We start from the raw sequence: 26,576 nt of genomic DNA, 5'->3' as shown, positions 1-26,576 counted from the left end.
GTTCACCAAGAATTGTGGCACGAACAATAATGCACTGCTTGTAAAAAGGCGCTTCTGTATTGACAATAAACAGCATTTCTCTAATATTGTAACATTTCGATGACATTATTTTGTAATTTGTTTTGATTGTGTGGTTCACTAAGCACTGCGTTCACTCACCCCCTGAGGGTGCGCACACTTACCCGCAATACGGGGCATGTGAACGCACTCCGACTTTCTCTATTAAATTCTTTTTTGCGGAAAGAAAACGTTTTTGTTTGTTTGCTTTTTGATGTTTCCTTATAGATTAGAAAATTCTCTATCTTATGAATATGTTTTAATTTTCCTAGCTTCAACATTTGAAACAGGGTATGGCTTGAAAGGCAAAAGTGCGCACAGTTGCCCCGAATGACTCTATGGGGAGTCTGGGAGAGTTGAACCCCTTTTCACTCTGAAACCACTTGAGTTGTATCTGTAAATGGTAGCAACTCATTTTTTTGCATGAAGATATCATGTCCAAATAGGTAACGATAGATAATAATAGAGTTATGGTGAGATGAAAATTTTGAGTACAGCAATTCTTTTTTTAGGAACCAAAAATTTTCTAATGTCTCCCTAACCCATAGGAGAGTTCAACAGGGGGCAAGAAAGACTTGACCATAAGTTTGTTTATCAGGAAAAAAATTGAAAGAAAACAATTTTCAATGACCAACGATTGTCTATATCAAAGTTTTCATCATCAGATGTATCAGCGTATGAAATCTATTTCCGAGTCACTCTCCCTTATTTCCGAGATTTTTTTACTTTTTGGACCTTTGTATATTTTTTTATATTTATTTTTGTCATTCAATTTTCTTTTTTTGAAGCAAACTATTATCTAAAATCAGTGCGGGAAACTTGGATCACTGATTATGTCTCCCGACCATAGCATGAGTCAAGTCTCCCGCACTCCCTTTTAGTCTATTCAAGAGATGTTTTCTTCAAAATTTTACTTTAATTATTAAAATGGCTCATCGTTTGTAAAACAATATTAATCAATGAAAGCAGTAAAACTAAATAACATCACGCACCTGTTAAACTTTTCAGACAGTGTAACAAACAAAAATTATTGAATTTCTTACTTTCTAACAACAAAATCACGTTCAACCCACTCACTCTCGAACTGTTCTGATGGCGGCCAAAATGGAGCCGCCATTTGTTGTACCTTGTTACGAGTATGTCACAAGCTATTTACGATACCGATTTCGAGAAATATGAATTGAAATATTTGAGGTGGTTCAAGTCTCCTACCTGAGCAAGTCTCTCGGACTCCCCCTGCCTACGGAGAAACGTATGAATACAATAGATTCTCCATAAATCCTTTCCTACATGTCATTGCGAATCCAAACTGAAGTTTTAGCTTAGTTGAAAGGGGAAGGAGAAATCGGCTGATTTCTTTGCTAATTAAAATGAATATTCAGTTACATAGTGCACCTTCGAACATAATTCCGCCCCTAGCTGATCGTTAAAATATGTTTATTTTTATTTTTTCATTCAATAATAAAATAAAATCAGTCAAGATGTCGATTGATTGCTTCTGATGACGTGGTTAAAATTGAATAAAATGCGTGCAAATTCTTGTTCTAGTATTTTATTTCTTGAATGTATTGTATTACTTATACGCTTTCAGGCGCAATTTATTTTTCCTCTAAATATATTCCGTCAGATTGGAGATAAAGAAATATTAGCGGGGAAATGAGGCTGAAAGGGATTATGCGTTAAGAGCCACTCTGCGAGGAAAATAACAGGATCTACAGGTCTTTTCTTTGCCAGAAGGGTTAATCCTTTCAAAAGAGTTGGATTCACATTTTGTTTGATATACCCTTTCACATCGGTTTCGTTCTTCATTATTGGATCGATGTAATCTGAAAAAGCAGAATCAATGTATAATGAATATATAGGGTGTCCCGTAAAATGTAGGAAACCTCTCGGATTCAGATAGAACATAAAAAAATAAGATGACAAGTTCCCATAATTTTTTTCCCAGCACCCCCCCTACGAAGATCCTTCTTCCTAAATGACGCCACTGGAAATTCATTTTTTTTTTGTTATTGCTGTATAACACAAAATAAAACCTTTTTGTTCCTTCAATAACTTTCGTATCACACATTTTTGCAGACAAAAAACCAGAGTTCATGTTATTTTTAATAGAAATTAAAAAATTACTTCCTTCATTCATTATTTTTTTTTCGAAAAACGGTTCATTTTATCGACACTGAACAAGAGTACCTTTTCTTTATCTTAATGTTCAAGGTATCCAAATTTGTTTTTTTCAGCACCTTATCATACAGAGTGTTAAAAATGTAAGCATTAAAATGTACAACCCAGTCCGCCACTGGTAAACTAAACAAGCTAATTAAAATTTGAGTGCGGTGATATAAGAGGTCGTTACTACTATTAATCATATCAAATTTTCATCAAATTATATCGAGTAGTTTGAAATTTATTTCACTAAAATGGATTTCCAGTGGCGTCATTTAGGAGGTCGTATGTCGTATCTTTGTAGGGAGGGCCTCTAGGAAAAAAATTATAGGAACTTATTGTGATCTTAATTTTTTATGTTCTATCTGAATCCGAGAGATTTCCCACATTTTCCGGGACACCCTGTATATTACATACCCTAAGGGCAATATAATCAGTGTAATGCGAAGAAGATTTTTTTTAGAAAGTCTACATTTTAAAAATGTTTTTCATGATTTTACATAGATCATAATTTTTGTGTGAAAACATTAGTTTTAGCATAAAGGAAACGCATTATCCACTGAAACTGATTCATAATTCTTTCGAAACTTACAGAAAGGTTGCAATTTTTTTTACAAGCCTTACTTTGTAGAAGCGTATTGAAGATAATTGATTTTGCTGTTGCAAAATTTGCAAACGAAAGGAGCCCGGCGCATATTGCTCAATGCCAAATTTGAATAATCTCCGATAATTGAGTCTTTTGTCTCAGATCAATGCCCTTATAATATCACGAAAATTAGAATTGGCTGGGTGAACGAGAAATCATTCAAAGTTATTCTACTGAGTTTTCAAATTCATTAGATCTACATAATTTTTCTCCTCACAATTTACAACTGAAAGTCGGATCTGCTTTCCATATACTAAGAAATCTAAACCAACCAAAATTATGCAACGGAACACGTTTATCAGCCCACAAAAAGGAAAGTATAAGGGTGCGCAGAAGTTCTCATTCCCAGAACTCCGATGATCCCTACCGATGTCCGATTTCTGATCAAATGAATTCAATTTCCCATTTGTCTTGCTGTGACAAACAAATCCAATCATTGATTGTTTGTGGCTGGAATCTCGAGAATAGTTGTTTTTTCATGGCCAGAATTATGTTGTCTGTTTACTTGTTGGCAAACCATTTGCTTTGTATTCACCTCACAAGAAAACTTGAATACCTATCGTTCATCACTGGGTACTTCAATGAGCGAATTGCAAACCATATAAAAACAAAAACAATGAACGCATTCGAGTGCGGGAAATAACCAGCAGGCGTTTGTCTTTGTATCTTTTTCAACATAATTTTTTTTCTTTTTACCTCACTACTTCTTTCGTAAGCACCGAGTGGGATAGACAAGATGGGAAAATCAGCTGATTTAGAGGTTCGCGAAAGCTTAGTAGATACAACTGTATGTTTTGTGGGGATTGTTCAAAATTTGAATGATTGGATTTATTTTTATGTGGGGTTTTATCTTTGAAATTCTCATATACTGATAACAGTGATAACTATCTCATTGATTTTTCCTAATGTATATGTTTTGCGATGTTATGTATGCATGTTTTTTCTTTCGGCTTTGTATATAATTTGATGAATTAATGCCCGTTTTCACCAACGATCCCTAAACAAGCCCCTATCTAAGGCGCGGTTCTCACTGGAGCGATACGACAAGCGATGCAACATGAGCAATCTTTTATCGCCCGATGCAACTTTTATCTTCGCAACACTCCAGTGCACACTGAAGCGATACGATATCCAAATTAAGCGCTTAATTGTCAATCAATTACGAAATTCTATGCTACTTTTTCCGATTTGATTCTCAATCACCTTTCTGTCGCTTAAGCGACCCGGCAGCTGTGTCGCCCAAACCGACGCGATTTCGATATTTATCGATGTAGTATCGCGATCGCTTCAGTGTGCACTGAATTAGTTGCTTCCATTACGTTTGCACGGCGGTTATAAGAGATCGGCGTCGAATCAGGGTCGAGTTGCTTATCGAATCACCTGAAGCATCGTTTATCGTATCGCTCCAGTGAGAACCGCGCCTAAGTATTCCTTAGCTTTAGGGAGTACCTAACTCTACCCTTAATATAAATTCGTTTTCACCGTACAAAGGTACACTTTGTTAAGGAATACTTATCTAGGGAATGGATAGGAGCTCGAAGCTACGAAATTTGGCTACGAGGGTACAGACGTAATGGTTCACCGAATCGCACGATTTTTTATGTCTTGCAAACAGATTTCCGTTTATGTTCTCCTGAAATATTCCAATGTCCTGTGTCCTATATTCATTGTTTCCCTGTAATAAATTAAAAAGAAATGTATTTAGTATCAGATTTCAACAGTATTTAGAAAACATAAGGATCTGTGCTCGTGACATTGACCTGTCGTTATAGTTTGACGTTAAAAATATTAATTTTTTTGAGAGAAATTACGCAAGTATCTGGTTTTTAAATACGACTAATCATGGAAAGAGAAAATACAAGTGAGCTTTTATAGAATATATAGTACTCCGCTCTACACATTCACTCCTACATAACACTGGATTATGTGATCTATCTAAAAACAGAAAGTAGAAGTGGATATCTTCGAAAAATGTTTCAAATTCATTTCATAATAAAGTTCAGTACACACCAAATTCTTGGCAGAATCTTGACAAAGAAGTTAGATCAAATAAAGAGTTACCTATATGAAATATTCCAAATGGAAAGATTCATGAGAAGAAATGATGTATTCCAGAATGTGCTCATGTTTTTACATAATGTGAAGATTGAAAGATGGGAATAGAACAAAGTGGTATATTTTTTCTTGGATTGAATGCTATATTGAGAAACACTCTTGAAGCATATTTCAACAACAGTTGAAGTGTTTTTATGTGAAGTGTTAATGTCGATTACACAACTTTCAGTACTCTCCTCAAGCATATCAAGAGAAAATTCTGATTTCTATATATTGTTCAATATTTTTTCCCGAATATTCAATTTCCTATTGATAATAATTCACTCAACTTTCTTTCTATAGGAAGAAATATTCATCTAAAAAAAATAGTTTCGTACTAGTTTTTTTTATTAATACACATAAAGACAGAAACATAAATTCAATATTTTCTTTGCGTTGATAGTCATACAAATAATTCTATATGGTGCCACCGAACATCTTCCTCGAGATATAAAGAATCGGAAAATTCCAACATGACTACATTTTTTCATAAACTTCCATTGTATATGTTCAAAAGTTTTCACACAATTTCAACACAACTGCTTCTATTTATTCCTAAGAACAAGATCTGCTTTATGGTATTCGAGCGATTTCTACTCTTGAAAGCTCTCAAATATTATTGTTCATTTGCTAGATTTTGGTGTTCAGAAGTTCACTGTGAAGCGGTTTTCAGTTCAATCACTTCCCAAACAACAGTGTCTTCAAATAAATATACAAATCTCAAACCAACCCCTCAAAATTTGATGATTGGGATTTCGAAGAGCGATCATTTCCACAAATTCACGACTAACATTTATCCATTTCTCAAAAAAAATTCTTTTTGCGTATCGTAGACATGTCGAAATCCGCTGTCACTTTATTAGGGATTCGATAGGGGATCGACTTTCGGGCACTTATAATTTAGGGTGTCCCCTAGCACTTAAGAGTTCCCTAAACGTTGGTGAAAACGAAATTGTGAAAGAGTCACTTAAATGGGCTTAGGTATTCCTTAAAATTTAGGGATCGTTGTTGAAAACGGGCATGAGATTTCTATTTTCATTCTTTTTATAGCTTTTTCAATTCCCATTACTGTAAAATATGTGGTTCGAAGCACTTCATTATTATCTATATTATCAATTCAGTAGAGGATTGCAAGAAACAATCATCGGCAGCGGATACTACACAATGATAACTGAATTTCGATAAAATTATCAACCATCGGAATTCAATAATCTTTCTACATACTTTCTACATACCGTTAATTCAATTCAAAATTATCAACCTTCACTTATAATAGTAATTGTGCAAAAACTCACTCTCCGTGAAAAAATAGCGGTTTTCATTTTCTGCACTAAAAAGATTTTTCGAACCATGCAGGGCGTCTACAATATCTCCAGTATGTCCGAACTTTCTACTTATCCAGTCTGGTAAGAACCATTCTCCGGGAAGAGTGCCGTCTGGACCTATCATATGATTCCATATCTTAACTACATCAATTCCTCCCAAAGACAATACGATTATTGGAGCTTGACTTATTGATACAACCATATTTGGAAATTTCGAAGTGCCGTAGTATTTGGCGTATATCTCAGAAGCTTCTTCAGGAGAAAGCTGTACATATCGTTCCTGAAAATAAGCATGAAATGATTCCATCTAGTCGAAAAATAAATATTGTACACATCAAGGACTAACCCTAATAAACATATACAGGGTGTATTTGAAGGTGAGGTTTTTTTTCTCAACAGAAGGTAGAACTGGTCAAAATGAAGCGTTTAACCAAAAATCATCTATACAAAACTTTCAAAATGACAAAGTTGAAAAAAAATTGAAATTGGTTACCGTCAAACGGGGTGAAGTGGATCCACCGTGTTTTCCCGCATATTTTATAGCGTAACTCATAGACAACACCCTAAATTGCCGCGAAAAAAATTCTGTGTCTACTGTTACCTCCTAAGATTGCTAACTCGGGCCGTGGATACAATTCTGGATGGTTAGTTTTATCACAAAAAAAAAGTTTCGTACTCTCTCGAATAAACAGTTTTTCAATTGTTCAACTTCAATTATATATTTGGCAATAACTACGATAGTTATTCTCACCTAAACTTTTACCCTTTACGTATAAACTACTTGGAATAATATTCCCCATTTTGAAATCAAATGTACCACCACAGTTCTTTAGGAGAAAAAATATTTGTTACATAACTAAAAGTGAGGGGTGAAGTCGATCACCAATGATTTATCCATGTTGCGTATAGGCCTATGTTGCAAAAATACCCTTTTAGTATATCCGCATGCAGAGGATATAGCTCTGGTGAAAAGGCACAAAATAATTCGCAAAATCCACCTGAAGCAAGTTACACGTGGCTGGCACATTTTTTCTCTGGAAGCCAAAGAAGAGAGAATTGAATCTCTACCTATATGAAGACTGACTAGAGTACAAGAGTATATTTATATAACTTCATTCAGTGGCGCAGCAAAGATTTTGTTTGGGGGGGGGCTTTACCAATTTGAATTGTTGGTATCTTTGGGGGAGAGTTGCCCACTTCCCTAGCTGCGCCAGAGTCTTAATTCAAAAGACTGTTTTTATGTTCGTCAGAAATTTATTTTCGTTGTTTATCGTATTTTGTTTCGAAACAAAACATGTTCAGTTTTACCCAGAAAGAATAAAGATTTATTTGTTTTTTCAATGGTTCTAGTTCTGATTTCACAGTACCTTTTAGTCTCAGGACTCAAAATAGATTTTTTTTTCATTTCATCTTATCCAATTCCACCCTTGTATAGTTAAAGTGAATATCCATCGAATTTTAAAATGTGATCCACTTCACCCCAAAGTACGAGGTGAAGTGGATCGCACTTCAACCAAAAAAATTTCAAAAACTGTGCAGCCAAAAAATTTGGTAAATATGCCAATCGATAGCAAAAGGATCATAGAATCTATATTATACAGGGTGTCCCGTAAAGACCACGTCAAACGAAAACGGAAAGTAGATCAGAATGTGCTCTACCTGATGTGAAAAAATCTTTCATATGAAAGTCTCACAGTTTTCGAGATATTTGATGTTTTATGAAAATGTTGAATTTTTTCACTTCAAATGCTTTCTCTCTTGCGGAAGCTACAATTAAATACTTTTCGAATCAGTTTTTTTCCGTAAATTTTGTTGAATGATTACTTCAATTCATGCAGTGAAAAATACCACAAAATATTATACAGGGATTCTGAAAAAAAAAATTGAAATTCATGTTCTGAAGGAAGTGTTTTTTTGTGCTGAATTATATCTGACGTGGTATAAAAAAAAGACACTAGACCTTTTCTGCATATTACGTTGAAAAGTTGCCCATTTTGTGAGGATTCCGAAAAGGTAAAATACAGGTGATAACCTTCTTCACGAAAAAAGATATTTGAATGTTTATCGAAAATGGAGCATTTCTGTGAAAAACTGATTTTGTCACCTTTTCCATAAATACTTTCATTTTGCACTTCCTGCTGAAAATAATCAATCAACAAATCAATAAAATGTTATTAAGATGCTAATTCACTGACTGAGTTTTTTTATTTCTTTTTCTTTGCCTAAAGAACTCTCGAACATCGATATGATGTGATGCGATTCAATGATTCACCAGACTTAAATCCTCTGGAGTTTTTTACTGGGGTTTTTTAAAAAATGAAATTTATTCGAATCCTATAAGAGATGAAGTACAACTTAGGGATCGCATTCGTATTTCAGCAGCCAAAATAGCGGGGAGAAGTTTGTATGGTTTGAAAAGGTCATTTCTCAATAGATGCAGGGCATGTATTAGCGAAGGGGTGGTCATTTTGAGCATTTGCTCTGGTAAGAATCCTGAATTTTTATTATTGATATTTTTATAAAGTTTCTCCACAATAGATTTGTTGATGTTGAAGGTCCTGTGCGTTATTACATTATATCATTGCAATTAATGAATAATTTCATTTTATAAGTAATTTGAAGACTAACTGACATTTTTCAAGAGAATTATATGTTACAGCAGAATCTGCAAAATGAAAGAATTTGTGGAAAAGGTGACAAAATCAGTTTTTCACAGAAATGCTCCATTTTCGATAAACATTCAAATATCTTTTTTCGTGAAGAAGGTTATAACCTGTATTTTACCTTTTCGGAATCCTCACAAAATGGGCAACTTTTCAACGTAATATGCAGAAAACGTCTAGTGTCTTTTTTTATACCACGTCCGATAGAATTCAGCACAAAAAAACACTTCCTTCAGAACATGAATTTTAATTTTTTTTTTTCAGAATCCCTGTATAATATTTTGTGGTATTTTTCATTGCACGAATTGGAGTAATCATTCAACAAAATTCACGGAAAAAAACTGATTCGAAAAGTATTTAATTGTAGCTTCCGCAAGAGAGAAAGCATTTTAAGTGAAAAAATTCAACATTTTCATAAAACATCAAATATCTCGAAAAGTGTGAGACTTTCATGTGAACGATTTTTTCACATCAGGTAGAGCACATTCTGATCTACTTTCCGTTTTCGTTTGACGTGGTCTTTACGGTACACCCTGTATAATATAAACGCTAGCCCGCTCCCACTGATACTTTGAATCTTATTGCTAAGAAACCTCGATTTTTGATCCACTTCTCCCCGTTTGACGGTACCTAGACCGTTTGTTAGCTGAATTATCGCAAAGCAGTGGGAAAAAACTTATAGCCTGATTCGACCATGTAGTTTCGTTTAGGATATTGGCTCGTTCGTTATTTACGTGGTAATGAGAATGGAAAATTAGGATTGCCGAATTGTTCTCATTATTTTTTAGTAACTTACAAAATTTTATGAAATGGCTCATTTCGATATCAACTGACAGAAGAGACTTAGGACACAAGTGTAAAAAATAGAATGATAATTCAAAATCTCACCAATAAAATTCGTCTAAATTATTCACGAATTTTTTCACAATGGGCATCACAATCTTCTTGTTCGAACATTCCAATAATCGTCGTAAAAATGGGATGAAATGGGGAAACATCTTAGCACTTTTTCAACATAACTAATATAAAAGCACTTTCAAGCCTCGATTTTCTGAATTTTTTTTCACCCTAAATTGCACGATACCACAATCATTATTATTCTCTCAAAAGTGACCTGATGCATCTAATCCGATGAACTTGGTACTGAACCATTCTTTGTCCAGCCATATGTTAATGTTTTGTTTCGTTTTTTCGATGCCGGAGTCACCTTCCACAGTCCTCTACTTGAAATTCAATGAAATTTTGTCGAACTTCTAGGGGTTGTATCTCAGCGATCTTGGATATTTTATATAGACAATTTTTGGTTAAACGACTTATTTCGATGTGTTCTACATTCTGTCAAAAAAAGCCTCACATTTGAAAACACCGTGTATATATATCGTTAATGTTTCACCTTATAATGAATCTTGAAAAAATTGTCTGAATTGGTAATGATACACCGACTGCGTAGCAGTGCTTATTTCCCGAGATTTTGCACACCATGTGTTTTTTGGTTTCTTCAATGAATGTTTGGTTGATTCAGTCTTCAATTTTTATATGATTATTCATTTTCTTGCGCTTTTCGTTCAATGGTGTTTCCGCTAACAACACAGTGTGAGCGCAAAAACACAAATAATATCGACCGTTTTGAAATCATTCGAGAAGTATGTTTGGAATTTCTGACAGATATGATCAAGTCAGTCGGATGTCTGAATGCTATTCATAATCGGATGCATAAAATACGTCGTTATGAGTATGAACAAATGGTGCGATTTCAAAATAAAATCCACACACCATAGTTCGGGCATCAACGAAAAGACCATTTCATCAAAGAAAAGTAGATGCTGATTATGGGTCACATATTGTTTTCTACTGAAAGGTTCTCTAGCAGGAAGCCATTCCCTAATCGCAATCAAATATGGTCTTTGGATTTATTTTAGCTAGTCTAAGGTCCCAGGAGTACCTTTTCTTGGGTAGGAGAATATAACCTTGTGAAACAACTATACTGTTGGAAATGATTCTTAATGATTTTTCAAGCCTTTAACCCTTTATCGAATCGTGTGCCATATATGGCACAAACCGAAAAAATTGGCGTTTATTTGTCCATTGTTGTAAAATTTTGTTTGCGCGATAGTTCGAATATCTACAGGGTGTTTCATCATAAACTGGACAAACTCATATGACGTGTAGAGAACATCGGGAGAATCAATTTTTTTCTTATGAAATATTTCCCGTTTTCGAAGCATAAGGGAGATACACGGTGTTTAATGTCATTTTCGAGCGTTATTATATTGAGTGTGGTCGGTTATGTATAAGACTGGAAGTAATGGTTTCTTGTCATATCGTAGTATTTTTGGATGCTTCATTCAGAAATGGTGTAGAGCACCGAAAAAAAAATTACAAAATGGCGGAAAATCTGCAATGTTCGTGATTTTTTTTTTCGGTTGCCAAATTGATTTTCATTTCCTAAATTAACACAATTTTTAAAGGATATCTGTGAAAAAATTTTTTCAGAAATCGAACACAACTTTTTCTTTACATGTCTACAGCGAAAAAAAAATTTCACTCGAAATTGATGAAATTTTTCACGATTGTACTTACTTTCATACCTAACACGAATATCAAAACAGAATCGAAAAATATCAAACGGTTTCGTTTTTACAGCCATTCAAATGTCCCGTTCGAATATCTGAAATACATAATAAAAAAACATGACACGGCTTGTGTTCTTAGGCCCATAATTTTTGAATTTGTATGTCGAAACATTTCAGATTATAAAATGAATTTAAAAAAAATCAGTGAAACTTCATTGAGAGTCGAACTCCCTACTCTAAGTTAAGTATTAATGTGAAATATGAGTCTGTTCTAAGGTTCTGAGTATACATATTAATTTTCGTTGCCGAGCAACAGTAGCTGATATAATTTGACAGGGTATTTGAATTTTACTGAATAATTCGAGTATATTGAAACGATTTGTATGCAAACGAAAATGAAATATTCACTTTTAGAAAAAAATGATATGGTTCAGGCTTATTATGAAGCGAATTCCTCAGGGAGAAAAGCAAGGGAAATTTACGCTCGCAGATTTCCAAGCCGAAACGTTCCTAATTTTAAAACTTTCATAGAAACAGTGCGTAAATTACGTGAAGAAGGTATTCTTCACCGCAAGAAGAAGGAAACAATCCGAAATAACGAAGAACGTATCCTGGATTTAGTGAGTGAAAATCCGATGGTATCAACGAGAACTCTAACAAATCATCCAAGTGTGAATAAGAGTAAATCCACTGTATGGAGAGTTTTGAAAAGAAATCGCTACCATCCGTACCATTTCCATTCATGTCAAACCTTAGAAGAAGGTGATTTTGAGAAGAGGAAAGAATTCTGTGAATTTATTTTAAGAAGGACACGTGAGAATGGGAATTTCCTACGTCTCATACTTTTTACGGATGAAGCAACATTCCACAGAGATGGTTTCTTCAACAAAAAAAATAATATAATATGGCAAAGGGAAAATCCACATGCAACAGTAGCAAAAAATAGCCAGAAGAGATTTTCTGTCAATGTTTGGGCGGGAATGAAGAATGGATTCATTATAGGACCGTACATTCTTCCTGAAACATTGACTGGAAATGACTATAATCAATTTTTGAGGGAAACTCTGCCCGATCTATTGGAAGATATTCCTTTGAGTCACTTTCAAGGAATATGGTACCAGCATGATGGTTGCCCTGCTCACACAGTGAGGAGTGTACGAGAATTTTTAGGCCTGCCGCAGACATGCAACTTTTCACTTGCGCAACAGTTTGATTGCAAGCGGTTCGAGGGCGCACACAAAGGCAATCGCTGCAACTTTTCAGTTGCATGTCTGCGCGGCCCCATATAAATTCATTGTGCTCAATTCTGCAACTAAACAGTTGCAAAACTGAAAAGTTGCATGTCTGCGGCAGGCCTTAGACTCTCAATACCCTCGCCGATGGATCGGCCGCTTGGGACCTGTCGCATGGCCTCCTCGTTCTCCAGATCTTACACCTATGGATTTTTATTTCTGGGGTCATATGAAGAGTCTTGTTTATGATAAGCGAGCTCCAGTGACTTCGAGAGAAGAACTGATTCAAAGAATCGAATCAGCCGCCGAAGAGATTCGCCGAAACCCGGAAATGGTTCCTGCACGAACCAGGATAGTGTGGCGAAAAGGGCGAGAAAGTGTATCCTGAAAAATGGCAATATTTTTGAGAACGAATTATGAATAAATTTTATACTAATAGGTTTTTTTGTTGCGTTTGTGAAATTGTGGAATTATTCGTAGAAATTTCCGCAATAATGCCATGCCATTAATATCTGGGAAGTATTAACCGCCAATTTCTACTCAAACTGCATAAATTGGTTTCAAGATAGTTGCAATATTATATTCAGTTAAATTCAAATACTCTGTCAAATTCTATGAGCTGCCATTGCTTGGCAACGAAAATTAAAAACCTTTGAACAGTCTCAATTCAGATTCCACATTTATTTTAATAGGTACTTAACTCAGAGCAGGGAGTTCGACTCTCAATGAAGTTTCACTGATTTTTTTTAAATTCATTTTATAATCTGAAATGTTTCGACATACAAATTCAAAAATTATGGGCCTAAGAACACAAGCTGTGTCATGTTTTTTTATTATTTCAGATATTCGAACGGGACATTTGAATGGCTGTAAAAACGAAACCGTTTGATATTTTTCGATTCTGTTTTGATATTCGTGTTAGGTATGAAAGTAAGTACAATCGTGAAAAATTTCATCAATTTCGAGTGAAATTTTTTTTTCGCTGTAGACATGTAAAGAAAAAGTTGTGTTCGATTTCTGAAAAAATTTTTTCACAGATATCCTTTAAAAATTGTGTTAATTTAGGAAATGAAAATCAATTTGGCAACCGAAAAAAAAAATCACGAACATTGCAGATTTTCCGCCATTTTGTAATTTTTTTTTCGGTGCTCTACACCATTTCTGAATGAAGCATCCAAAAATACTACGATATGACAAGAAACCATTACTTCCAGTCTTATACATAACCGACCACACTCAATATAATAACGCTCGAAAATGACATTAAACACCGTGTATCTCCCTTATGCTTCGAAAACGGGAAATATTTCATAAGAAAAAAATGATTATCCCAATGTTCTCTACACGTCATATGAGTTTATCCAGTTTATGATGAAACACCCTGTATACTCGTTTATTATCGCCGCAAAGTGGTTTTTACGGTGAACAAAAAATATTTTGGTGATATTTGTGATTTCATGAACCTTTTCAGGTAAGTTTCAATCATTTCGATCATCAAAAATTCATAAGAAATATAACAAAACAGATTGTCCTATATATGGACATGGAGTGTTAGCATCTGAAATAACATAGTATATAAATTTGATACAGATATGGATCCAAAGCTATTTAATGCAAAAATGGACGCTGAACGAATCTGATTTATCGGATGAGGATGACGCACCTCCAAAAGTAACACTCGCATCGGAATCTGATAAACTTGAGGAGCCTGAAGTAGTCAACAATTATGGTGAAGAGATTATAGTATATTTTTGACTCATCAGATGATGAAATTCCTCTCTCTATTCTACTAACAGAACACCATAAAGAAAGAAACAAAATCATTTAATCGATATGACTGTGGTTGCTAGCTAGAAGAGCTGGGTAATTCAATATGCCCCTTCTGGATACGAAACTGTCTGATATAATTTGCTTGAAATGGCAAATTCAATTATGTCTCAAAAAAGACAGAAACTGCTTTTGACGTTTTCATACCGAATAAATTTTTTCGATATGCTTTATTATTTTCTTGTTGCATGATGTTCCAAATGTGGCACATCACTAACACAACACTAAGGCATATTGGTATTATTCTATCACTAATACTCGTGTGAGTATCTATTTCAACAAAATGTATTTGCAAAATTCGGATGGCTTTTCTACATATTTAAGAAGATAGAAGTGATGATTGATTCTTAAGATACTTTCTCGCCTATTATATTACGGTTCTTGTGGATTCTCTGTGCCATTCAAAAATTGTTCGATCTAGTAAGCTTAAGAGACATTCAGTATCAGCACTCGATGCTCACGGTGAAACCCACTCAACTCACCGACAATAAATCCAATCCGTAATTCTTGATCGCTCTCAGGACCACGTCTTTGAATTTAGTAGTTTCTGGTTTTATAATGGCAAGTGTTCGCTGTAATCTTGGGCATGTGCAAACCATCAAATCGCCCCAATAAATCCTCTTACTAGGAACCGCCAATCGATCACTCACCTCGGCATCAGAGGTTGCGGGAGTCAGAAAATGTTTTGTTGGTGGGCAAACACAAGTTTCCTGTCGAAATAATTGCTCATAATTTTATAAAAAAAGGCTATTTGGATTGAGTTATGAAGAAAAAATTAGTTTATAAATGTTTGAATATCATTTATGTACAGGGTGTCCCAAAATGAGGTTTAACAAATTCAAAGTTATATTCAATGAATTGAATTTTCATTTGCAGAAGAATCTTTAATTTGGTCAACTTTCCTTGATTTTTCGATGAGAAGAAGAACAACAGTGCACTGAAAGAGATCTAACAATAGGATTTGGGTTTTTTTTGAGCTAAAAGAGATTGATTTTTCATAAAAAGCTACAAGAAAATTAATGGTCATTGACGAATTTCAATAACATAACTCTTTAATATGACCTGACAAAGCCTATTCTATTACCGAATTACATACCTACTCACCGAGAGTCTGCTTACAAGATCCGAATCACTTGGCGTTGCCCAGTCCCATTCTTCGTATTCCTTTCCATCTTTTCCAATTTTTTTAACTTTCTTACGGATTTTCTTCTTTTTCTTGCCTTTATCCTTCTTATCTGCAGTTTTTTTCGCTTTAAGGACATAATGACCCCCAGGACATGGACACATTCCTGGTAAGCAATGACAGGAAGTCTAGAAGGTTGAAAATTGTTAAAACGTTCGAAAGCCCTTTCATTGGCTTGCAATTTCTTCATGAAACGCAATTTTTTTGAGAAAAATCTAAATATGTGATTGAAAGCATTTCAAGATCCGCATGGAAATCTACTTATTAATCACAGGTAGGTGACGTTCACAATAAAGAAATGAGATAATTTTTCATTATAATGATCTGTTAACAGATAAAGTCATGTGTTATAACAATTATTAATCAGTTGTTAATGTTATATTCATTCTAACTTTTAGAGGACAAATTTAGTTGACTGTTCAATAAGAAAGTATTGTCTAAGTTGTCTGAATCAAAATACATTTAGAGCCAATTTCACCAAGGATATAAACCGAGATTAGACGTAACTGGCCCTAACAAAAAAAATAAATTGATTTCTACCATTTCATCGAAATCTCCCCGCATCCAAGCTTCCCTTAGGGCTATTTGTGACGGGCTTTCTGCAGGACGTCTTGGAGCTTCCGGTTCCGGCTTCGTACCAGCTGTTCCAGCTGCCCATTCTGCAGCAGCTTCACTTTCTTTCCCCATAATGGTTTCTAGGGCAGCCATAGCTCCTGGTCCTAGAGCTGCAATAAGTTTGTTCAGATCTTCTCCACTACTCATCATCGCTTTCAGGGCAGCTACGATATTTTCGATATTCAATCCTCTTGGACCGCAAACGCATGGATCGCACTCGCAGCACTCGCACTATGGAAAAATACTTAGAATATTATATTTGGAATTGGAACACGTTAAATTTTCCTCTTGGTAGCCCTTAGTCTACGTTAATGTTATCAGTAGATTATAAAATCAGACATTTCATTTAAATCCATAAATCCAAACTAAAATAAGATTTTATTTTCCTTCGAAGAAAATAACTCTGAATACAATTTACGATTTCCCAGATGACCACATTACAGAGCAGTTATATAGAAGAAATATATCCAGTGTTCCTTGTTTTGTAACCTGAATATAGCACTCAGAGCACAAATAGCAGTTATATAGCAGAGATATGCTCCTATGTCCGCCTCAAACAAGAAACACATCTTTCTTTCTGAAGGGGCATAAATAGTCCAAATATTCCGAATGACATCATTAATCGTCGCCTTGAACGTGAATGGGTCTAATCCACTCAATATAAATTTCGAGTAAAACACATTTGAACTTTTTTCGCTCTAGAAAATCATTAACGCCTAGCTCATGACTAGAACTATAGAATTCAAGTCTCAGCTTGTCAAATGTGGGTTACTACTTTTAACTCCTATTGAATATTTCAAATCAGCCCTGTAGAAAAGAGTAGTGGAACGGTTCAAGCCGATAGGTTCTATTCACTTAAAAAAATTGTTGCTTAGATCTTTTAGCAATTTTGTTAGAACTCGACCAATAAGCTACGAATCGATTGAATGTCTTCACTACTACAAAATTTGAGCTTTTTTGAAGTTGTCTACAGTTCTAACTCAGAAAACCTAAAATTGTGGATTAGACATGTGAAATGAAAAAAAAGTGTTCTTGAGAACGCCTCAACATAAAAAATCAATTATCAATCATAAATTAATATAAACTATTGTTATAATATTGAACTGGAATGTTTTGTTAAAACGTTAATGTTGTCATACTCTCTCCATGATATATGGTAAATATAGAACAAAGTTACAAATATGTTACGTAGATATCATGGAGCGGGAACATCACATTCACAAAATGTGGATATAATTCGAATACAGAAGGCACATCCCTATTAGATCTCTCAAGGAAACATAACAGATATGTCATTGGTTATCTGGGTTTTATTATTAGATTCAGCATTTTTGCATTTTTGTGTGTGTGTCTTAACTGCAGGTTCCATTCGAATATCAGTGAAATATTAACTCACCACAATTGCACCACCCATGCTCAAAGCTCCTAGGGAGGCCAAACTTTCCTTTGCTGTTTCCGTATCTCCAAATGAGGCCTGCAATTTTTTTTTTCGATAAAATATTTCAGAATAATATTGACATCCTACTTATGAATCATGATATTGCTGCAGTAGATATATAGCGATCATTAAAACATTTCATTTCTTCTAGGCAAATGGATACAGTTTCATATATTGAATATCAATGGAAATTGTAACTTGTGTACTTTAGAAGAAAGAACTGTCACATTGTTGGGCTATTCGGCTGCTTAACAAGAGAATATAAATTCGTCTTTCACTTCTTTTCCAGGTAAATTGGTGAAAGGTTTTTGAGGCTACGTTTGAAAGATGAGATTTTTGAAAATGTTGAGTAAAATGCACAGCTTTCTATTTTGCATATTGAGAACATTGCATTGGTAACACTAAAGAAAGCGCTAGCTGACGCTGAAAATTCTGTCGATATAATGCCCTGGTGGATCTTCCATAAGTCAATAAAAAAAAATTAAATTAATTTTTTTTAGGCCTCCCCCTGCTTAGTTACGGACCCTTAAAGATGGCGCCCCAAAAACAGTTCTCAATTTTGTTCTTGAAAATTAAAAAAAAAACAGAAAAAAATAAATTCAAGCAGATATTTTATGCGGGCGAGAGGACATTCAAAAAATATTTTGGTGGTGTTCCTCTTTGATGGAATTGGTTAGAAAAAGCCCACAAACCTTGTTTTGCAACAAACTTTTTTCCATAACCATATTTTACAAGTAAAATTATTTTGGCTAGCTTGATCCATAATTAACAAATACTCATAATTTCCTGCTAAAATTCGCGGTTTTTGTTAGACAAAAAATAATAAATTCTAAAGCGTGATTCGTTAAGGTTGGAGTTATTTGTGAACTAGAATTTATCTATACTCCATTCACTTGTATCTAAGGACTCGGTTGGCCATGGAAATTTGACACATTCCACCTTGTATAGAAAGAAAATGTGAGGTTATGACGCTTATCAAAACATTCCATGAGTGCTAACCTTACTCCGTTCTAGTTACAAAAACTTGAGAAAATTTTTTCATGGCCAACCGAGTGCTGAAATAAAAGTGAATGGAGTATAGTAGTTGAACATAAAATATGATCACAAATAGCAAGAAAGAAATATTTATCGAAAGCAATCAACAAATTTGTTGGCTACAATCGATGAATATTTCTTTCTTGCAATTTGTGATTTATTGCATTTGTTTTTTCGGCGTGTATTTATCCAATATGATATTTAATTCGTCAAAAACTCAAAATTGTTTGTTTTTTATCATTTAGGTACTTGATATGTGTACCAGTTCTCAATACAAATGTCAACTCGACATCCCATTAGTGGATAAATTTAAGGTCGAAAATAATTCCAGCCTCTATGACTCAAGCGGAAGATATTCAGTCGTTCTATCTGTTGGTAAATTATTATTTTGTTTTGAATGCCTTCTCGCATTATAAAATGCTTAGATAATGACCGTCAGTTTTTTGATTTTCAATTAAATCTTCAATAACTGCTTTTCGGACACCATGTTTAGGGGGCTCAAAAAAGAAAACTTTGTATGCGAAAGACCAACCCCATTTTATGATATTATGATATTTCATATACACTCTCCATATACTCAACTACATCCACTAATTTACATACTTACCATAATGGCAGCAGGACCCTGAGCGATTCCTACTAGTCTAGCCAGGCTAACTGTTTCTCGATCCTTCTCAGATGAAGGCACTGCACCCATTACCGCTCCAGGTTGTCCTCCAATTCCCATGATGCCCAATGAATCAGCCACTCCTGGTGCTCCCATTCCTGGTGGTCCCATTCCTGGTGTCCTGTTAGTTGAACTTGTTGACCCAAAACCGGTAATTCCCAGGTTTACATTTCCTTGGGCGATTCCTCCTAATTCGTCTCGGACTGTTTCCCCCTGAACTCCAGATCTGGGCTCGTCTTTTCCAGACGCTGTTTTTCCAGTGAATCGAAATCACTTTTGACGTAGTAGTTACAAAAATATAAGCACAAGGAGTGATTCATCTTCAAAAATTATGTGAGTCTAATTGTTTTTGAGCAGCTCCTGCTTAGATGTAACTCAGTAAAGATGACACATAAAAAGTAATTTTTAATAATGAAGGAAAGATCACGCTTTAACAGGGAGGCAATTAATACAATAATATCAATTAATGCAGATGAATACCACCCGCCGATATGAATATCAACAAGTGTTACGATCTGAACTGAACTAGCCAATTTGCCATCGCCAGGACAACTAAATGGAGAAGATAATAACTCGGACTGACAAAAAAGTCCTCTACTTCATTCAGTCGACATCGTTTGGTTGAGCTATGCGATACTGACGAGCTCAAACAAGAGCGAAACCGGTCTATCGCTACTCACCATCGATGTCGGCACGTTCTCCATGGTATACTGAAATTGTAAATTTTTGCCAGTCAGAGTTATGATGTTATCTTTCATAGGGCCTGTTCCGATATTGCTGGTTTTACTGGCCAGCAATCGAATAACAATAGAACTCGAACGACTGGGCCAATAGGCATCGTCTCTGAAATACTGACAGTACTGTTCAGGAATATCGGAACTGACGAATAGCCTTATGGCGTTAATATGTCCTAAATGAAGAACGTTCCACCGAATAAGGGTAGATGCTGACTATGGTTTCAGTCTGATTTGACCTCGTCAGAGCAACACAGCTCCTTCTCCGATGGAAAAACGATTGGAATTGATGGGGATTGAACTGGATCTCGTTTCATACTGGATGGCGGTCGAGTTCTACTCGATAATACTCAGAAGCGACTACTAGTATTCAATTAGGGTCCATCAATTCCAAGCGTTTTTTCGTCGGGGAAAGGGCTGTGTTGCTCTGCCGATGTCAAATGAGACCGAAACCATCATCAAGCATCTGCTCTTCTTCAGTGGAACGTTCTCCATTTAATAAGGATAAATTCAGATGCATACTACCCGCTGATATGAATATCAACAAGTGTTACGATTTGAATTGAACTAGCCAATTTGCCATCGTCAAGGCCCCAAATGGAGTACGCTCCATCGAAGAAAAGCAGATGCTGACCATGGTTTCGGTCTCATTTGACCTCATCAGAGCAACATAGCATTTTTCTACGATGGAAAATGTTTGGAATTGATGGATCTTTATTCAATATTGGCAAGCGCTTGCAATTCTCGATCATTCTTTTATTGTTCTCCATTCAGTTGTCCTGGCGATGTCAAATTGGACAGTTCAATTCAGGTCGGCCGGTGGTATGCATCTGAATTAATTTTTATTATTGCATTTTTATTATTTTTCTTAGAAACCAGAAGAACAAACAGAGGAAAAAACGTTTCTCCTTATTCATTTCAAAACATTGAATACTTCATTCTTTTATTCATTTCGATTTTTTTGATTGCCTTCTCGTTTCCATAGAATGTCTAGGTACTCAATTTCATTTCTGTCAGAACGAGAAATTATAATTGCTATTCCGGTGCCATCTTTAGAGACTATATAAGCGGGGGATGCACACAATTTTTTTCATATAAAGCACCAACAATATTTGCTGACAACGAATCACCCCTTAAACTATTCATTTACACCCTGTGTAATAAAGCACTTCCATATCAGGTTTGGTTTCTCAAACCCCCAAATATTTTATCATATTCAAATTCTAATCCGAGTCGACATAGCGTTCTCTATGCCCATCTTTTGAGTTTCTGACTAAAAAAAATCACAGGTACCGGTAGATTCGGGTGACTTGGAACAGTCCTGTAACTTGGGACAATTACCCCCCTTGCAGATTTCTTTGTTTCTTACCATTTATGAGTGAAGGGACAAACTTATGAGATTGTGTGGCGTATTTTCGGTTAGTTTAACAATTAATTCCTGTTGAGTTTGCCGTGACCAGAGCGTCTGAATTAATAGGAAAAATTAACGAATTCAGGAGAGTAAAAGCGCATTTTATATGGCCCTTATACTTTCTAGTGTCCTGTACATGTGTTTCACCTTGTGCATGTGTAATTTCTTTTTCTGGATACGTGGGATATTGGGATAGTAGATATGTCATGAAACAAGATTTTTTACTAATCAAACGGCAAGGCGGACCTCATTCATTTATTTTGTTGTTTCATAGGGTGAATTGGGACTATGCCAAATAAATACAAGCGGCGCATTGGCAGCAGGAAATATGCCGATTTTTCGCAGGATATTATTATTTACGTTATTTCCACAAAGAAATCACCAAAGAATGAAAGAAATCAAAGTTCCCTTGTTTTGATTAGTTTTTTTTTAATTTGAGTTGCAATATATTTACTTTGGCTGTAACAGGGGTTTATCATTCAATTTCCTTACCGAATTTCAACTATGATCACAAATTCTAATTTTTCAAAACTATACACCGTCCAAAGTCACCTATGTCATTTGAGAGTTGAGAAATCAATAGATTTTAACTTGTGTCCCGAGACTCCCAAATCGGTGACTTGGGGCATATTTTATTTTTTTCAAAATTCATATCCGAATTATGCAGCATAGTATATATCCTAATCAATAGTCTGAGTAATTAAGCATATTCCTACCCCTTTTTCAGATAAAAATAGGTCACCCATTTGAAAATATGACAAGTTGAATTCAACAATCGTCCCAAGTCACCTGAATCTACGGTAACTGTAGATATTTTGTAGGCAGTAGTGCTAATTTTCAACCATCAGGATCTGATATACAGGGTTCAAATCAGGCAAATTTGGATTTCAGGAAAAGGTACTATGCATGTCGAATTTTTCAAACCCAAACGCTACGTCTTCTCAAATTAAGGTATAATTTTTGAGATATTTTAAAACAAGGATTCGAAGTGAAATATATTTGAAATATATAGGCAGACCTAGCATTTCGAGTGAACATAAACAATCTGCAGTTGATTTTGCTAGAACAAAAGTATTTCTGTTTTCTTCAAGTTTTGTTGAAACAAAAGGGATACGTTGCTCTTGGACACTTATTAGATTACACAGCACATAATATGTGAAGTTATGCATTCTTACCAGGTATGCAACTTTTGACTTCTTGTTTAAATGGAATCAGTTTGGTAGGTTCTTTGTCAATCACGGTTTCTTCATTCTCGTCTTTTAGCTTCTGCTGTCCTACCTTGACTACTCCGCAACTTTTCGGAATACATACGTTTCCAGTTTTGGAGACAACGTTGTAACAATAAGATCGCGGATCGTCGAATTCAAGTTTTAGTTCTTTTTCAGGTACTTCACTTGGAGCTATTGGAACGTATTCCTTTGACATGGCGAAATAAAAAAAATATATATGGAGTGAAAAAATTATGTAAATCGAAAAATATTTCAGACATATATCAGATTGTTTCCCCAATGTCCCCGCTTCAGATTGACAACTTTTTTTTTTTTCTATGACGCATGAGCACAAAAATGTTTCATCATAAAAATGATCAGGTGGGCTCACTTCCACACTACTAACCTTGGCTTACCAACATAAATAACCACAGCGAATCAATATACATTTGAGCGAGAGATATATAATAAAGGAAAAAAAAATACTTTCATCAACATCAACGCTTTGAATGGCAGAAAATAATGGAATAAAATAAGGCTGCGTGTTAGCGCCATAACTGTTCAATATTTCGTCATAGCTGTCTCTATAATTGCTGACTTGGATATGCCTGTTAGAGGTGTTAGAATAAGATTCAGATTTGAAGGAGGCCTGTTTAGCCTGAATCGCTTCAGAGCAAAAACACTTACAAAGTTTATCACTGAACTTCAATATGCAGACGACTGCGACTTATCGCTAGTAGTATATATAGTATAGTGAGAAGGGGTTACAGTTCACTGCGACCTTAAGGTCTATTGTGCCCCCTAACAGAGCTGTTTTCATCGCGCCCTTTACAGCTCGCCTTCCAGATCCAGCGATCTGATGAAATCCAATATCTGGGACGGCTTCAACGAGGATAATTCCCCACTCCTACAAGTTTCTCGTCCAAAGAACTCTTTCCTTTGGCTTGCAATGGCAAAGCATTCCGTAACCAGGTGAATAGGAGTTTCCTCCTCCTCCCCACAGAATCTACACTCGTCAGTGTCCTACAAACCCATTCTCAACAGATGCTTCTTTAGGCGACAATGTCCTGTGAGAAAGCCAGTGAGTAGGTGTAGTTGGTTCTTACTGAGATCCAGATATTTTTTGGATCTAGCAGTTTCAAAGTTCCGAAGGAACTTTTTGGAGTGATCCATTCCTGGGAGATTCCGCCAGAGTTTTTCCCTTTCGGCTTTCTCCTTCTCCATAAACTCCTTCTTGTAGGCACTTATCGCTAGCAGCCCAGAGGATCTACAGATAATGCTGGACACCTATAAACATATATACGAAGCTTTAGGCCTTAGACTCAATATCGACAAAACCAAAATCCTGGTTAGTCCGCCAGAAAGCCTTCAAACAGATATCAGCCTGGAGAATAAAACTCTAGAACAGGTCAAATACTTGGGAAGCTTCATAAATACTAGGGCTAACCTGGACACGGAAATACACAACCGTATCAATTCAGCATCACGGCCATTCTGGAAGCTAAAGGACAGGAGTGTTTCAAAATCACGACCCCAATTTGAAAACCAAGACAGCTGTTTACAAAGCAGTGGTCCTCCCAACGCTTCTTTACGGAAGCGAAAGTTGGATGTCCTACAGGCAACATATTAAACAGCTTGAACAAACGTCATCTAAGACAAATAATGCACATCAGATGGTTCCACAAAGTTTCAAATGCAGAAGTCTTGCAGCGTGCGAGTGGTATAACATTTGGGACTCAAGTAACGAGGGCCCGACTAAGATTAATCGACCACATTCTGAGGATGCAAGACACAAGACTCCCCAAAATAGCTCTGTATGGCGAATTCACAGAGGGAGCTCGGAAACCAGGAGGCCAGCATAAGCGGTTTAAGAATATACTGCATCAATCCCAAAAATCAGTTGATGCCTATCATAACTGGGAAGAACCAGCGTTAGACAGATCACAGTGGAGGCAGAGACAAACTCTCTCTTTGTCTCTGGTGGAGGTCTTTGATCCACAGTTATAATGGACATTCGAAAAAAATACAGCAGCGGCCAGATCTGGTTGGTGACTATCCATGCTCGGAGTGTGGAAGGATCTGTAGGTCACAAGAGGGCACACAGTAGCAAGTAGCCCTAAGAAATTATAAGTTTAATAGCACCGATAATATTGTTTTTTGAGTATTTTTGTGTACACCGATTCACAGGGATATAAACTAGTATCATCAATTGAACAGTACAATAAGTGGAACTGACAAACAGTCTATTATACATAACTAAAAGACTTTCTCTGTATTATATGCAGATAGCAATGAGATGATGGTGATTATACGAAGTCAATTGATCAGTTGCCAACGATGTCTGAATCCTGAATTTAAATTATGCCAATTAAAAGCAAAAACGAAAAAAAAGGCCGAATCATCTTAAAATGAGGGTAGATTTTTTGTTGAAACAATAAAACTTCAATACACTTTAAGTTCACAGGACAAGATGGACATTTTTAATTTTATTCTTCAAATTGAAATTTTGGAAGTCTATATCAGGCCAATTAAAACGAATTTACGTCTTGGAAAATTATCTGATAAGTGAAGGCTACCAAGAAAAAAATCCCTTTTCAACATCCAATTTCGAAATATTTTTTTTGTCCCTAACCCACTCGGGATCTTACGAAAAAGCTTCGCCTTAAATCTGAATAACAGATCGAAGTGAGTTTATGAAATATGTTTCATTGAAAGAGATGAATGTATACGTCGATAAGGCGGAGAACCCATTACGGAAATTCTAAATGATCCATAGTTAATAAACTCTTGAACCCCTGTTATCAAGAAGTAGCATCCGAAAATCTCGGCATATGTATAAAAACTTGAGATTTTCTACGAAATCTCATTAGTGGCCTCTTCTTTCGTTTGCCATGAAGCGAAACTGAAATTTCCACAGTACCAGTAAGTAACGTTCATCCGATAAATTCCTCTGCTTCCTGGAAAACTAGGACAACGTAACATACTACAGTTCAATAATACAGAAAAGGTTCGTGTCAAGGGGTAGGCAAGTAGGGATCATCCGGTAATAACGAAACGTATTCCATCCAACGCTCAACGGACGGGATGGCTGCAGTGCCGCAGGAATTCTCACGTAGTAGCGAAGGGTTTTAGTGGCTATTTCAGACGCATTAATGCACTTTTGGAGGGGCATAGCCAGAAAGCACGTGCATTCCGAATTATCGTAAAGATTTCAGCAAGAAAACACAAATGTGAACTAAAAGATTTTAATAGCAGCTAATAGCAGCTGGCCTGGTGTAAGATTTGGAATTTCAATGAAACTAATAGTCTGCATAGATAATCGGATGCTTTCAATAATCTAATTCTGGCGATTAAGCTATTGAAATAATCCATGAGAGATCGACAAGGATTTCTTATTTCAATTTTATACATTCTGACATGTAGTTCACCAGTCTCTTTTCAGTGTCAGTGTCACTTTTTTGCATTCGAAAAACTCTTCAGTATACAAATAACCAGGTGGATTAGGTGCTTTGGTAAAGTTCTGTGACCTCCTCGACCTCCGGTTTTAAATCCACTTGATTACTTTTCAATGACGGCTCGTCAATGTATGCAGAGTCGGCCGGGCCGAAAAAATAATCGAGAAATAGAAGGGAGATTTCGAAGTTCTCTTCCATCTTTCTTTACACCAGGGGTGCCCAATTAACCAGTCGATCGTGAGTAATAATC

At 35.7% G+C, this 26,576-nt stretch overlaps 1 protein-coding gene across 1 annotated transcript; it reads right to left on the bottom strand.

The window, feature by feature from the left end:
* Positions 1 to 1,593: 1,593 nt before the first annotated feature.
* On the bottom strand, positions 1,594 to 23,172 carry LOC123314308. Its single transcript, XM_044899495.1, has 8 exons — positions 22,839 to 23,172; positions 19,459 to 19,766; positions 17,775 to 17,852; positions 16,304 to 16,609; positions 15,685 to 15,891; positions 15,063 to 15,290; positions 6,256 to 6,565; positions 1,594 to 1,883 (listed from the first exon to the last, which is right to left on the bottom strand). The coding sequence occupies exons 1-8, from the start codon at positions 23,086 to 23,088 to the stop codon at positions 1,681 to 1,683; spliced, it is 1,890 nt and encodes a 629-aa protein (XP_044755430.1). The 5' UTR covers positions 23,089 to 23,172; the 3' UTR covers positions 1,594 to 1,680.
* Between the last annotated feature and the right edge of the window lie 3,404 nt (positions 23,173 to 26,576).

Source organism: Coccinella septempunctata, chromosome 1 (assembly GCF_907165205.1).
Source record: "Coccinella septempunctata chromosome 1, icCocSept1.1, whole genome shotgun sequence".
NCBI lineage: Eukaryota > Metazoa > Arthropoda > Insecta > Coleoptera > Coccinellidae > Coccinella > Coccinella septempunctata.
The sequence above is the reverse complement of the archived record's forward strand: the minus strand, read 5'-3'. Positions and strand labels throughout refer to the sequence as shown.